This window comes from Lepidochelys kempii, chromosome 8 (genome assembly GCF_965140285.1).
Source record: "Lepidochelys kempii isolate rLepKem1 chromosome 8, rLepKem1.hap1, whole genome shotgun sequence".
Taxonomy (NCBI): Eukaryota; Metazoa; Chordata; order Testudines; family Cheloniidae; genus Lepidochelys; species Lepidochelys kempii.
In genome coordinates this window covers 108,164,780-108,178,782 of record NC_136387.1, presented here as the reverse complement: position 1 = coordinate 108,178,782, position 14,003 = coordinate 108,164,780, and the positions used below count along the sequence as shown (strand labels likewise).

Here is a 14,003-nt window from a genome sequence, read left to right as displayed (position 1 = left end):
GGGAATAGGTATTGTTTCATATTCTCTGTGTATATATAAAGCCTGCTGCAGTTTCCACGATATGCATCTGAAGAAGTGAGCTGTAGCTCACGAAAGCTTATGCTCTAATAAATTGGTTAGTCTCTAAGGTGCCACAAGTCCTCCTTTTCTTTTTACAATCTTTAATGTACAGCACGTCACAGCCCCTGGGAGCTGGGAAGCATCATTATGCCCATTGCACACGTAGCCCACTCAGGCTCAGTGACTTGCCCAAGGCTCCCGGGGAAGTGCACGGTGGAGCAGGGACGTGAACATCCCTCCTCCTAAGCCTCAAGGGGACCAGCTCGTTACTTTAGAATAACTTCACTTACCCCTACACAGTGCTGAGCTCTCAGCTCTCTCTAGGAGCGGGGGGGGGGGGGGGGGGTGTTGTAGCAGCCTTCCTCAGGCTCCAGGCTAGCACCCCTGCCAGGATGCGGCACTTGGATAGTCCTGACACCGCAAGGAAAAGGGAGGCAGCCTGGCCCAGAAAGCTACACCTGGGAGAGCGCCAGATAAGGAGAGAAGAAAAACATTTGGACTAAACCATTTGGAGAGGTGACACGAGTGACTGAACAGCTCACAAGGGGCTTTCCCCTTCCCATGAATCGAACCCAAGGGGACACCTCAACGGATACTGCTGGGGGAATTCTGCACCAAAAAGTTTTTAAAATTCTGCATATTTTTTGTCAAAACAACACAATTTTATCACACCAGCTTCAGTTATTTTGGTAATTTATTTCAAAATACCAGTCAGCAAGTATGTCTGTAACAACACAGACAACCATGATTTCCTCAGGAGTAGAGAGCTAAAGAAACCCCTACAACAACCCAATTCCTGTTTCACTGTAATTGCTTTTGTTAGACACCTCAGTCTGGGTGTATCACATATGCGAACTGGGCACATCTTGGGGGAAAACTGTACCCCTTGGGTCTCAGATACCCACACCCAGAACCCAGCTGCAGGACACCGAGATTCCAGAGAGAAACAGCCTGATGCTGGGTCCCAGGCTTGTATGGTGTTTCCTACATGTTGCCCCCTTCCTTTAGGGCATGCTGGGAATCACAGCTGCCCCAAACCCTCCAGTTTCTTCCCCGCCCCTGTCCTGTACAGTAACTCCCCACTTAAAATCCTCTCGCTTAACGTTATTTCGATCTTACATCCCTACTCCATTACAGAACATGCTCCGTTTAAAGTTGTGCAATGCTCCACTATAACATTGTTTGGCTGCCTGCTTTGTCCACAGCTGGCAGCTCCCCTACAGCACCTCCTGCCCACTGGCAGACCCCACGGATCAGCACCTTCCCCCTGCTCCCAGAAATCAGCTGGTTTGCCACGTTCAGGAGGGAGGAGTGAGGACTCAGCACGCAGGCTCCCCGTCCCTCCCCTGCCTCCTGAACACCACAAGCCAGCTGATTGCTGCAGGCAGGAGAGGAGCAAGGACACAGCATGCAGACTAAAGGGGGGGAAGGAGGAAGAGAAGAGGCGGGTTAAGGCTGGATTGCAAATCCTTAGTGATGATGATCCTGAAAACTCCAAAGCGATTAGGGGAGTTGGTCATCTAATGACTTGCTATCAAGAAATTTACCAAGAAAAAAAAAAAAAGGAAAGCAAAACAACAATCTCTAGCTGTTGTTTTTCTAGTTCAGAAAGTTCAGCAAGAGGAGCAGCCGGACAATCTACCTTCTTCCACTCTCTGACTCCACCACCTCAACCAAGCTTCATACTCAGCAATGATTGTAGTATTAAAATGCTTGTTTAAAATGTATGTAGTCCCTTTTGTCTGGCAAAAAAAATTCCTTGGAACCTACCCCCTCTCTCTTTACGTTAATTCTTATGGGGAAATTGGATTCGCTTAACAACATTTTGCTTAAAGTCGCATTTTTCAGGAACAGAACGACAACGTTAAGTGAGGAGTTACTGTATTTGAGAGCTAGAGAGCTCTTCTGGGTCCGGTGGCCCCTAGTGGCAGCCAGAAGCTCTGCAGCTCCATTTCTCCAGGGGAAAATGAAATTCTGCACAGAACATTAATTCTGTGCAAATTCTGCATTGGCACAGAATTCCCTCAGGAGTAAACAGACCACATCGAGAATCCACAAAACGACAAGCGGTGGGACACTTGGCCAAAAGACTGAGGCAAAGAGTTTAGCTCCAACCAGGCCTTAAATAGATAAGGATATCCAGAGTTGCATTAAATAAGGACAACCCCTCCCATCTTCAGTGGCTGAACTGACCACTCCTGCTTCCACTGGGGGCAGGGGAAATGTGTGTCCATCACTGGCCGCCCCACCAACTAGCACCTTCTCTTGTCATTATCAGGTACTGATCTCTGTCACAGTCATGATACAGAACTAGAGTGCTGGGCACGGCCGATTGTTAAGTCCTTTGTTGCTAGCCTAAGGTGGATGGGCAATAGGGTGCACGGTGGGAGGGAGAAGAGAGCCTAGGAACATCAGCGTTCCCTGAGTCTATTAAACCCAAGGTCCATCTCGCCCAGTGACCATAGCCAGCGGTTTCAGAGGAAGGTGTAAGAACCCCACAGTAGCATGTGTGGGATAACCTGCCTCCCAGAGTAGGCCCCATGCTGGTCCCTACTAGCTGGAGATAATCTTAAACAGGTTTTAATCACTTCCAAAATGTACCCCTGCTGCTACTGTAAGCTACTCCCGCTAGCCCTCGAAGCATCCCATCCCTTTTGAACCATATTAAATCCTGGCCTCAACCATTTCCTGTGCCAGTGAGTGTCCTCAGTCTACTGACATATTCTGCTCCTTCCATTTACCCCCACTCCGTGGCGCTGCGCGGCTGGTAGGAGCCTGGGCCAGGATTTTCTTACTATCCACCTGACCTGCTTTACCACTCCCCCTTCATCCCACCCTTGCCTAAAGCTGGGAGAGGAGAAAGGCCCTGGTCCGCAGGCATTGGGAGTGCACATGGCTGCTAGCTCAGCAGCTGGCACATGCCAGCGTCCTGCCCCTGGGAACAGGAATAGTTCCTCTCACACACCCAGCAGCTGGAGGACGTTCCTGAGTGCAGACTCTAGGGGAAGCACATGCAGGCAGCTTGCTGGCTCTCTACACCAGCCCAACTCTGGCCAAAAGCCAAAACGCCTTGGCAGCTATTCCCTTCTCCTGCCGGAGGTTTGGTTCCTGTCCCATTTCTGCCCCAGCAGTTGCGGAGAAGGACCCTCATGAGCAGCAGCACCTGGTCTGCACCCTGCCACCCCAAATGCTTTGCTCTGTACCTAGGCTTCAGCCACAGGTCTGCTATTTGCTCCCTGCTGACAGCGGCTGTGTGGGTTTGGGGGTGGAGATGCTTTCAGCTGTGGTTCCCACCTAGTTGTCAACTCTCCCGGCTTGGCCACGAGTCTCCCAGAATCAGCCTCAGGCTCCCAGAGGCTACTGAAACCAATCTGGGAGATTTTAATAGGCTGCTCAAAGTCCGGTGGCACAACAGGGCTAATGCAGGCTCTCTACCTACCTTGTCACCGCATGGTTCCCAGAAGCAACTCGGTATGTCCTTCTGGATTCTAGGCACAGGGGCGGTCGGGGGCTCTGCATGCTGCCCCCGCTCCAAGTGCCAACTCCACAGCTCCCAGCGGCCGGGAACCGCAGGGGTGGTACCTGCGGGCAAGGGCAGCATGCAGAGCCACCTAGCTGCCCCCGAGCCTAGGAACCGGACATGTCAGTCACTTCCGGGAGCTCTCCAAGGTAAGCACCAGGCAGCCTGCACCCTTCATACCCTCCCACACCCCAACCCCCTACACTCTGAACCTCTTGGCCCCACCCCCAGCCCACACCCCCTCCTGCACCCCAACCCAGTGAAAGTGAGTAAGGGTGGGGGAAAGTGAGCGACAGAGGGAGGGGGAAATGGAGTGAGTGGGGGGTGGGGCCTTGGAGAAGGGGCAAGGTAGGGGTATGGCCTCAGGCAGGACAAGCGTGTTTGCGTTTGTGCCATTAGACAGTTGACAACCCTATTCCTGTCCCTACCATTGCTCTTCCCAGAGTGCTCTGAGAGTCCAGCTGCAAACGATTCCAGTATCTGCTGCCTTGTTAACTCCCTCCTAGCCACAAGCAGCTGCCCCCAAGGCAGCAAGTTCACTGCAGATGCCTGCTGGCTCCCTGGTGTTCTGCTAGGGCCAGGCACTTTTCTTAGGAGCTTTCAAACCCCCCGCCCCCCCCCCCCCCCCATCTCCGTTTAGCTCAGGCAAGGCTGGGAAGGGTCACTGAGTTCACACTAAAAAGAGATCCTGGAAAACAAGAGGGTAGAGCCGCTTCTCCTTCTGTCTTTATTTCTGGAGATACACAAAAGCAGCCTGGCTTGGGGGGGTGGGGGGGTGCTCAAGGCCCTCTGCTTCCCCCACAGGATGCATACCAACAAGGCTTTGACTACAGCCAGAGTGGGAGATGCCCACTGAGCAGCTGCTGCACTATTCCTGAGCGCAGGAACAGGCCCCTATGCCCTCCCAGTGGAAAGACTTACAAGGCACAAAGGGCACTGCTCTGGGAACCTGCACAAGGGACAGCAGGGCCACTGGCAGGAAGAGGGCTGGGGCCATGCTCTGACCTCCTCCCACTGTGCACATGGCTGCTGGGCTTCAGTGCCCAATGCCACAGCAGTGAGGGAGCAAATTCCAGGGGAGATTATTGCTCCAGACTTGAGTTTACATGTATTAAGCAGAGGGAGTCAAAGCACAGCTGTTCCCATGCTGGACCAAGCCACAGCCTGAAGAGGCTAGCTCTCGAGCAGCCAGCAGAGGCATAGGCTGCCACAGCTGGAATAGATTCTCACCCCACAGCCAGCCAGGAAAGAAGGGGGCAGGCAGGCAGGCTGGGAGCATGCGCTCTGGGAATGGCTTTTCCCAAGTGTCAGCATGGCCCATGTGTGTGCAAGGCACGGGGTGAAAAGGGTCAACTAGTGCACAGGAGCAGTAGGCTCAGCCTCACATTCAAGTAGTAACCAGAGGGGTACCTGGCCCTGCACCCAGCCTACCTGTCCTGGAGTGCCGGAGCTCTCAGTGCAGGGCCCAGCATCCCCTCGCTACGCATACTGGAGCTGGGAGGGAGCAGCGCAATGAAATGGAATGAAGTGGCAAGGACAGATGGTGAATGGGGAGGACCCGGGGTCCTTGAGGTGGGAGTGAGGCCCAGGGCCTTACACTCCTTGGCAGCAGTGCTGAGAGCAGAGGGGCACAGGGAGCACCTAGAGTCAAACGGAGAGCGACTCCCCTCAGTCACACAGGGCCCAATACATGGCAAAGGTGGGGTGGGCTCCATGTTTGGTCCTACTCACCATGGAGCAGCCTCCTGGGGCAGGAAGGGGGCCCTAGTAGAAGAGGCAGACAGGCACTTATGGGGAAGTTCCTTTGGAGACAACGGAGCAGGGCTGTAACCCCTCTACCAGTGATGCAGGTGGCTGCCCCTCTGCTCATGTGGCAGGAAGCAGCAGGAGCCTCCCCTGCACTGGTGGGAGCAGCTGCCCAGAGCAGAAGGGCCACGCCTGAAGACAGACAGGGCAGCAGGAAGCGGGGCTGGGCACTTGGGGTACAACAGTCTGTAGGCACTTGATTTGGCTAGTAACGCCCAGGAGCAGGGGGACAGTCCCAGCTACCTCTGCCCCGGGGCTCTCATTGGCTCTGGGAGGGCCTGGCCCTCTAGTTGGTTTTGACTTTGCCGTTGGTGACAGCGCTGTTCCCGTGCAGGCTGCTGCCGTTGTGCTGGAGCGGGGCTGGGTAGTGGGCCCCCTTGGGCAGCCGCTTGCCCTTGGTGTAGGAGTGGTACCAGAAGTTGGAGAAGAGGATGAAGAAGATGGTCCCATAAATCCAGATGAGGTGGATGAAGATGGGATACTGGTACTGGCAGCTGGGCATGAAGTAGTATTGGGAGATGTGGATGGAGACGATCACGAACTGCGCCTGGCAGCCAGCGTGGAGTATGTGCAGCGGGGAGAGGGAGGCAGAGAGGGGACTGGTTACTCATGAGGGGCGGGGGGGAGCATCTCCACCCGAGCTACGCCCCCTCCCCCAAGCCCATGGGAGAGCACAGATTCACACAGGGCACCACCAGGGTGCCCCTGGCCAGGGCAAAGGCCCAGCCCTTCCCAAAGCAATGCATGGAGCTGCAGACCACCGCTGGCCACAGCCCCCAGACAGGCGCAGCCTGCTAAGGCTCTCCGTGTGGGACGGACACAGCCCCGTCTGAACTCTATAGTGAGGAGTGCTGGCCCTGCCAGAGGCTGGCATGGATCATTTCCTGAGCAACCCTGCCCCCATGCTGTGCCTCCACTGGCCCCCAGAGAAACACCCAGCTCCAGGGTGCATGGGGCATTTGCGGCTGCCGCACAGCCCCAACTCACCAGCTGGACAGCTGTGATGTGCTTCTTCCACCACAGGTACTTCTGACAGGCAGGCCCTGCCGCCGAGAGCCCATAGTAGGAGTACATGACGACGTGCACCATGGAGTTGACCATGGCATGGAAGGAACCCATTCCCCCTGCCGGGCAGAGAAGAGGTAATTGTGCTGGGGGCCACTCCCACGCTCTGGTGCTGCACCCCCCCACCTAACAGGGGCACAGGCTCCATGGCTCATGGAGGACCTTACTGCAGCAAGCCAAACTGCACTACAGCCCTGCCCATGCCCACGCAGGGCTCTCAGCCCCCACAAATGGGGAATAATGGGTGTGAAGAGTGGGTAGGGAAGGGGGTTTGACTCAGCCACTGGCTGAGAATGGGGGCAGCAGCCAGGTGTGGGAAGACTGCATGCACTCCTACAACAGCAGTGATAAGATCTGTCCTTGTTCCCCGTGGGCCCTGCAAGGGAAGAAGAGCCCTGAGGCCAGCGGGGCGGTGTAGGCCTCTCACTGGGAGACTGGGACCAGATCTCCTCTCCCCTCACTGCAGGGCAATTCAGTGTGCAAGCCCTCACCTGGGCCAAATTTAGCCCCCCACCACCAGCTCCAAGGCAGGACAGAATGGTGGAAGAGGTGCAGGAAGGTGATCTGCTCATTCTTCTTGCGCAGGACGAAGATCACCTAGAAGCAGAGAAGCAGGGGGGTGGCCGAGTCAGCAGAAGCTGGAGCAGGGGGGGCAGGATGGCTATTGAAAATGCAGGATTCTGCCAGGGCTCTCAGGAATCTACAGTGAATGCAGAGGCTCCAACAGCAGGGAGGGTCCTTCCAAAGCTAGGGTGGTATGTTGGGGAGAACCCACTGCCAGGCACTTCTTGTCCTGCATCCTGAGAACATCTGATTCAGCAGCCACCAGGGCTGATGGTGACAGGCTTACCTGGGTGGTGCCAATTCCCAGTAATCAGTGACTACCTGCACAGCCATCAGGGAAGGTGGAAAAACTGCAACCTGCCCCCACTCAGGAAGGAGAGAGCCTGGTACTGGCATGAAAGGAAGTGTTCACCTCCCATGGGCTGGGCTTATTGTTTGGATGGGTCCTGGCTCCCCCACACTCATTTCCAAAGCCCAAGAGAGGAATCTCTCATCACTGCTTCAGGGCAATGACCTGGCATGAGGTGTACGGAAGCTCCATCACTGGCTATCAGCCAGGATGGGCAGGGACACAACCCCACGTTCTGGATGTCCCTAAACCTCTGACTGCCAGAAGCTGGGACTAGATTACAGGGGATGGATCACTCAATAAATTGCCCTGCTCCATTTACTCTCTGAAGCACCTGGCAAGACAGGGTATGGGACTAGGTAAGTCATTGGTCTGACCCAGTGTGGCCGTTCTTATGAAGCTCATTATTCCCAGTCTCTGTATTTTTCCCCCGCACAGGCACTGCTGAGGCCCAGCACGGGGGTCTGACCAGGCTTATTTGGATTTGCAAAACACTCTAGAAAATTTGGAGTGCTGGGGGGAGAGTGAGGCCAGGGAGAGGGTGCCTGATTACCACTCCCCGAGGATCCATCACTTACCGTGTCTGTCAGCTCAATGAACTTGGAGAAGACAAAAAGCCAAGATACACGGACCATCTGAAACACGAAGAGTGTGTGTGTGTCAGAGACTTAGCCATGCCACCCAGCTCTGCCCTGGGGCAGGGTCCCCCACTCACCTGCAGTCCAACCCTCCCAGACAGGTTCGTTTCCTGCAGACAGCGAGGGCCAATGAACATCGGGGCGGTGAGACTTTCCTCTGTGGTTCAGCAGATGGACCCCTGGGGTTCTGCAATCCCATACCTGGCACACATACCCCCAAACTCTGGAGGGCACTGCCTCTTTATTCAGCTCCATGCTGCTGGGTTATAAGCCACAGGAGACACCCAGCCGCCATCTTGGGCCAGAGGTCCCCAAGGCCAATGGCTATGGTAACAGGAAGGAAGCAGCTGCATGCTGCCCAGGGCCTGTGATTAAGGGCCCCATTCTGCTTGCAGCAAGAGAGAAGAACTTACCCGAAGGGCCTTGGGGTCCTGGGAAAAATCCACAGGGTCACATCTCCAGGTGTATCCCGTCAGCCAACCTGCCATCAGGAACTGCAGCAAGGGGACACCACCAGACCAGGTTCAGCACACACTACGCCACCATGCCCACCCTCCCCCTCAGAGAGACGGCAGGCTGAAGCTCCCAAGGCAACCACAAGGGGGTGCCTCAGTCACTGGGCAGCCAGGTGCCCTCTGCCCAGCAGCTTGGGTTCTCCAGGGGCAAGGACTGATGGCACAGGTGCCTGGCACAGACTGCACGGCCGTTGGAACCTCACCTCATAGACTATGTAGAGTGAGAGGCCCACCAGGAAGAAGTTGTAGACCACCATGAACTTCTTCAGGTCTAAGGGCTTCCTGTTCGCCATCAGCCAGGGGCCCAGGGACAGCACAAAGTAGACATAGCCCAGCAGGATCCCCATCATGAGGAAGGGCGACTGCATCAGGGGATACTCAGCTATGCGGGGGTCTGCAGGGAGAGGAACAAAGGATGCGGGTAAGGACGAGACCACCCCACAGCCTGAGTGCCTGCTTCCCTTTCCCTGCAGCCTCGTCTCTGCCACTGACCCACAGCGTGGCCCTTTGGAGACCCCCTGCTCCTCCTAGGCAATCATGGTTACACGGCGCTCAGGGAGGGAGGTGGTTGGGAGCACCTGATGAACCCCAGTAATTCCTAATGCACACCAGACTCCATGGTAGCCACAAACCACTTTGGGTGAAGGCTCCACTCCAGGACTTCTCCCCTGCCCCTCAGATGGCATCACAATATCATGGAGGCACTAAGAGCAGGAGCAGCCCAGGACACCCGAAGCAGAGCAGGGGTCCCACAGTGTGGCTCAGTAACGGATACCCTTTACACCCCAAGGGCATGTAAAGGGATACCCTTTACACCCCAAGGGCATGTAAAGGGATACCCTTTACACCCCAAGGGCATGTAAAGGGATACCCTTTACACCCCAAGGGCATGTAAAGGGATACCCTTTACACCCCAAGGGCATCAGGGTCACAGAGCAGGGGTCCCGGACGCAGCATGGCTCAGTAATGGGGGCACCCCAAGGGCAATCAGGGCACAGAGCAGGGGTCCCACAGCATGGCTCAGTACCAGCGTGAATTCAAGAGCTGTGGAACTGGATTCCAGTGGGTGTGGTGATGGCCAGCAGGCAGGGCTAGTCAGCTTCCATGGCACCCAACTCTCTGGCCAGCAGCTGGGCATGGAAGGAAGATCTCACCTGTTCCCTTCATGAAGTCCCGGTACATTGTTACAATCGCTTCCATAGCAGCTGGAGTTCTGCAGAGAGTCAGGGAAGGGTCAGGTTTTCTGGGCTCAGGATCCCCAGCTCTCTGTGGTGAGCACCAAGTGCCACAGTAACCTACAATAATAAATGTGATGGGAAAAGGTACACAAGGGAGATTTGTTTGAATGAATTCACTTTGAGGCCCATTAACGTGGTGCCTCTCAACCTTTCCAGACAACTGTACCCCTTTCAGGATATTGATGTGTCTTGTGTACCCCCAAGTTTCACCTCACTTAAAATCTACTTGCTTACAAAAATCAGACCTAAAATACAGAAGTATCTCATCACATTACTGAAAAATGCTTACTTTCTCCTTTTTATCACATAATTATAAAATAAATTGATTGAAATGTAAGGGCAATAGTTATATTCCAGTGTATAGTACATAGAACAGTATAAACAAGTCATTGTCTGTATGATATTTTAATGTGTACTGACTAGTGCTTTTTATGTAGCCTGTTTTGTAAAACTAGGCAAATGTCTAGATAAGCTGATGTCCCCCTGGAAGATATAAGAACGGCCACACTGGGTCAGATCGAAGGTCCATCTAGCCTGGTATCCTGTCTTCTGACAGTGGCCAATGCCAGGTGCCCCACAGGGAATGAACAGAACAGGTAATCACCAGGTGAATCCATCCCCTGTTGTCCATTCACAGCTTCTGGCAAACAGAGGTTAGGGACACCATCCCTGCCCATCAAGACCTCTGGGGGTACCCCTGGTCGAGAACCATTGCACTAATACATCTCAATAATGGAGTTAAAATTATGCCATGTGAACAAGAGAAGTGTGGGACTGGAACTCAATGGACCAAAGTTGGTGCACTGGAAGTTCGCCCTAACCAATGAGCAAAATAATGAGGGACGGGCTATTCCACCCACCATCCCTTCTGGAGTCCTTAAAATAAAAAGGGGTTTTTTTTTGTTTGGGGAAGGGGGAGAAATGAAAAAGCTGTCTGACAAAACCCCTGGCTGACGGAAAAGAGGACGACGCCTACTTCATCATCAGATCTGCCATCCCCACTGGGATCCCAGGAGGCATCACACCACCACCTGGCCCTCATAGTCCTGATCCCGATGATGTTCGTAGCTACTGGTGTGGTGCTCTGCTCTTGTTCGATGATGGTAACAACAGTCGGCTGCGTGCGTGTTCCCTCTGTGTGCTGCCCCAGCTCTGTGCAGATAGCTGACACAGCAGACCCCGAGAGAACCCCCAAAGACCACAGACTCTAGTAAGGTACGAAGGAACGCGAGCCAGGTTTACTGTCAGACGAAGCACAGTGATCGTTCCCTATAGACTCTACACGGCATACTACGAATTTGTGCCCCCGGGCAGTGGACACAGCTCAGTCAGGGGCGGGACACTCTACTGCCCCCAAGGCTGGGCAAAGGTGTGCACTCCCGGACCGACTTCTATACCGTTGCAAGACGGATTACTCCTCTACTTCAAACAAATCTATCCATCATGTTGTCCTTTTGACGCTGTCTTTAAGATGCACCTGCCTGTTCCTTCTTATGTCTGTGGAGTGTTTTGATGCCGTTTTGCTGCAAGTTCCTCTTATTAGCCCTTACGTGTATGTGTGTGCACGTGCTTTTAACAACCTTTTCTTGCCAACTTCTGTTAGTGGGACCTGCCTCTGGCTCGCAGCCCAGCTTTGCTTAACACTGCCTGGAGGTACGTTGGTTCAGGCTTCAGGCCTCAGACACAAGAATTTATGTTTCAGGACCTCCTCTTATTACACCTGAGAGCTGTCCTGACCACACCAGGCCAGGGAGAGGGACCCAGATCACAGCATCACCTCCACCAACTTTGGCCATATCCCCAATGTCACCTGGAATGTAAGAATATGTCATCCCTCTCTTCCCTCCCACCCATGTGTCCTTCCTTCCTCACCTTACTTCTCTCCTCTCCTCTCTAATCCGTCTGGCTTAACCTGCCAGACTGTCAATTTTGCAACATGGCTGTGAGCCTGTAACAAAGAGACAAACAAAAGCAATGTCCTAAACAGCCCAATGCTGGTACAAGTTTGCCAGGCCTCAGAATGGTTAATGGAGTCAAGTGCCAGGCCTATGTTTCCCCAGCAGCCAGGCTGCAAGTGAGTCAACAGCAAAGACAGAAGCTGCATTTTCTGTCTTCGCTGTTTTCTTCTCCCTTCACTGGTTTTGTCTGGTCTTTTCTTTTGGAAAGCAGGAACAAGTGCTACCAGAAACAGCAGCGCCAGCACCATTCAGCTGCCTCCTTCTCTTTCCCCCCCAGAAGGGCTGAGAGACCAAGCACCAGGTTTCCCTTTTAAAAATTCTATTGCTAAAAACCCAAGGGGAAAGAAAGAAAAAGAAAAAAAAAAGGGGTGGTTAAAAGAGAAGCCTCACTTAATGCGTTAGCTGTTTCTCTTTTTCTGTGTCTTTAATAAAGAGATTTCTAATACTGTTTGCGCCATAGTCTTATGCAGGCTGAGGGCTCTCTAGCCAAACCCCAAGCCTTGTTTAAAATTGAACAGTGCCAGAGTCGTGCTAACACCTTCCCCTGCATCATGCAGATGAGGTCGCTTGCCAGGATTATCTGGGTATCTCACGGAATCATTTCCCTGCCATTGCAGGGGGCCTGAGCACTGGTGCGCCTCAATCCCCCCCATTCTCTGCCTGTGGCACATCCTAGGCTAGTCTTTTGTGGGTCTCGTTTTGGTTGCTGGGCAAGCGTGTGGCTGCTGGTGGTCTGTGATACACAGGTCAGCCTAGATGAGCCGTCAGGCTCTACTTAAGACACTGGAAGAGCCCAGCTGCAGCACCACCCGCTCCTCCCCATCAGGCTGTTCTCAGCCTGCTCCGTGCCGCACAGCTCAGCCCCTGCCCGTGGCAGTACTGAGCCATATGCGGCCCAGGCCTCTGTGCCATTGCGCAGGCAGGGCTCAGTGCCAGTCACACCTAACAGCTTCACTCTGTTCGCTGCAGCGGAGAAGCCACTTGCGCCAACCCAGTCCCCAGAGCTGGGCCATCTGCACCCCACAGCGCTACCTTCCCCCTCCCCATGCAAAAGGGGCTTCTTCCCAGACCCTGGCCATACCCGATCCTTCACACGCCCAAAGAGAGACCTCAGCCCTCCATGTGGCTTCAGCCCGATTCCCTCACCCCACTCCTTCAAGCACTCACCCAAAGCCAGTCAGGGTGATCCCACCCCTCACACAACAGAGCCAGAACAGTGCCACGGCACCACCACTCCTCCCTGCTGCTCACGTACCCATCAGCTGGAGGTCTGAGCAAAATAAAGTTATTCCTGCCAGGACAAGGGCAAAGAAGGGAGGGGCCACAGCACATGGGCCCTGGGACATCAATGGCCACTAGAACGCTGAGCATAAAGCTTTGAGCTTCTGCAGGCCCCAGCCAGGGCGGGACACAGCCCCCCGGGCAGCAGCACCCAAGGCAGAAGAGCAGCAGGGCTGGGTGAAGGCTGCCAGCTCAGACAACCGGATACCAGCTTGCTGGTGTCCAAATCCCATGCATGGCTCCCCAGGACCTACCCCTGGCCTTGGAGGATGCTAGCCACACAGCCCCAGCACTTCCCAGCCCACAGCGCTCCTATTGACCTCATTCCAGCTCCCCTCTGGAGGAACAAGATCATCTCCAGTGTGAAGCTGCTGCACTGCCAGACAGTCGTCCACACAGCTCACTCTACCAAGCACACAGCAAGCCAGATGCTCTCCTGGAAATGGGACAGCAGGCGTGGAACAGCTCTGAGGACAGTCATCTGCAGTGCCCTCCTCCACCTGCCTAAGGGGTGAGTGGGACAGGAAGGGAGGGGAGAGTGTGCCTGGCATAGCTCTGACACTCAGTCAGAGCCAGCCCAGAGAGGGAGCTTCCACAGCTCTCCTGCCAAAAGACACACTCCACCCACCCACTTTCTACAGACAACAGCCCTCCTCTCTGCAGCCACTGGGCAGGGTAGGCCCCAGCCTCTGGCACAGTGAAGGGCCCCAGTGAAGGCACACACAGACCCCACAGGATGGGGGATGCCAGCCCCCAGCAACCAGGCAGGGAGGACACTGGCACATAGGAGAGATGGCACTGAGCTCTTTCCTAGAGAATCACTGCTCGGCTCACAATGCCCACCCCACGGGCAGCAGCTCCTCCTCCACGGGGTAGTTACAGCAAGAGTGACCCCACCCCACCAATCTGTATAGCCACTGCCCCCCTTCAGCATCCACCTCTGGTGAGCTGTCTGGGGCCAGGGTGTTTGGGGAGGGCGACTTGTTCAATCCCCCCACCCCCACGGCAC

At 54.7% G+C, this 14,003-nt stretch overlaps 1 protein-coding gene across 10 annotated transcripts in view; it reads right to left on the bottom strand.

The window, feature by feature from the left end:
- Window positions 1-736: 736 nt before the first annotated feature.
- ELOVL1 (ELOVL fatty acid elongase 1) overlaps window positions 737-14,003 on the bottom strand; it is a 38,034-nt gene continuing 24,767 nt past the window's right edge. For 6 of the 10 annotated variants that reach the window (XM_073358023.2, XM_073358022.2, XM_073358020.2 and 3 more), the window contains 7 exons: window positions 9,672-9,812; window positions 8,721-8,911; window positions 8,416-8,496; window positions 7,943-7,999; window positions 6,943-7,048; window positions 6,374-6,510; window positions 737-5,933 (listed from right to left, as the gene is read on the bottom strand). In XM_073358023.2, the coding sequence (XP_073214124.1) occupies window positions 5,673-5,933; window positions 6,374-6,510; window positions 6,943-7,048; window positions 7,943-7,999; window positions 8,416-8,496; window positions 8,721-8,911; window positions 9,672-9,717 (879 nt within the window). In that variant the 5' untranslated portion in view covers window positions 9,718-9,812 and the 3' untranslated portion in view covers window positions 737-5,672. Of the gene's footprint in view, window positions 5,934-6,373; window positions 6,511-6,942; window positions 7,049-7,942; window positions 8,000-8,415; window positions 8,497-8,720; window positions 8,912-9,671; window positions 9,813-11,627; window positions 11,704-14,003 lie in introns of all 10 variants that reach the window. The other 4 variants (XM_073358025.2, XM_073358021.2, XM_073358024.2 and 1 more) reach the window with 1 other exon arrangement.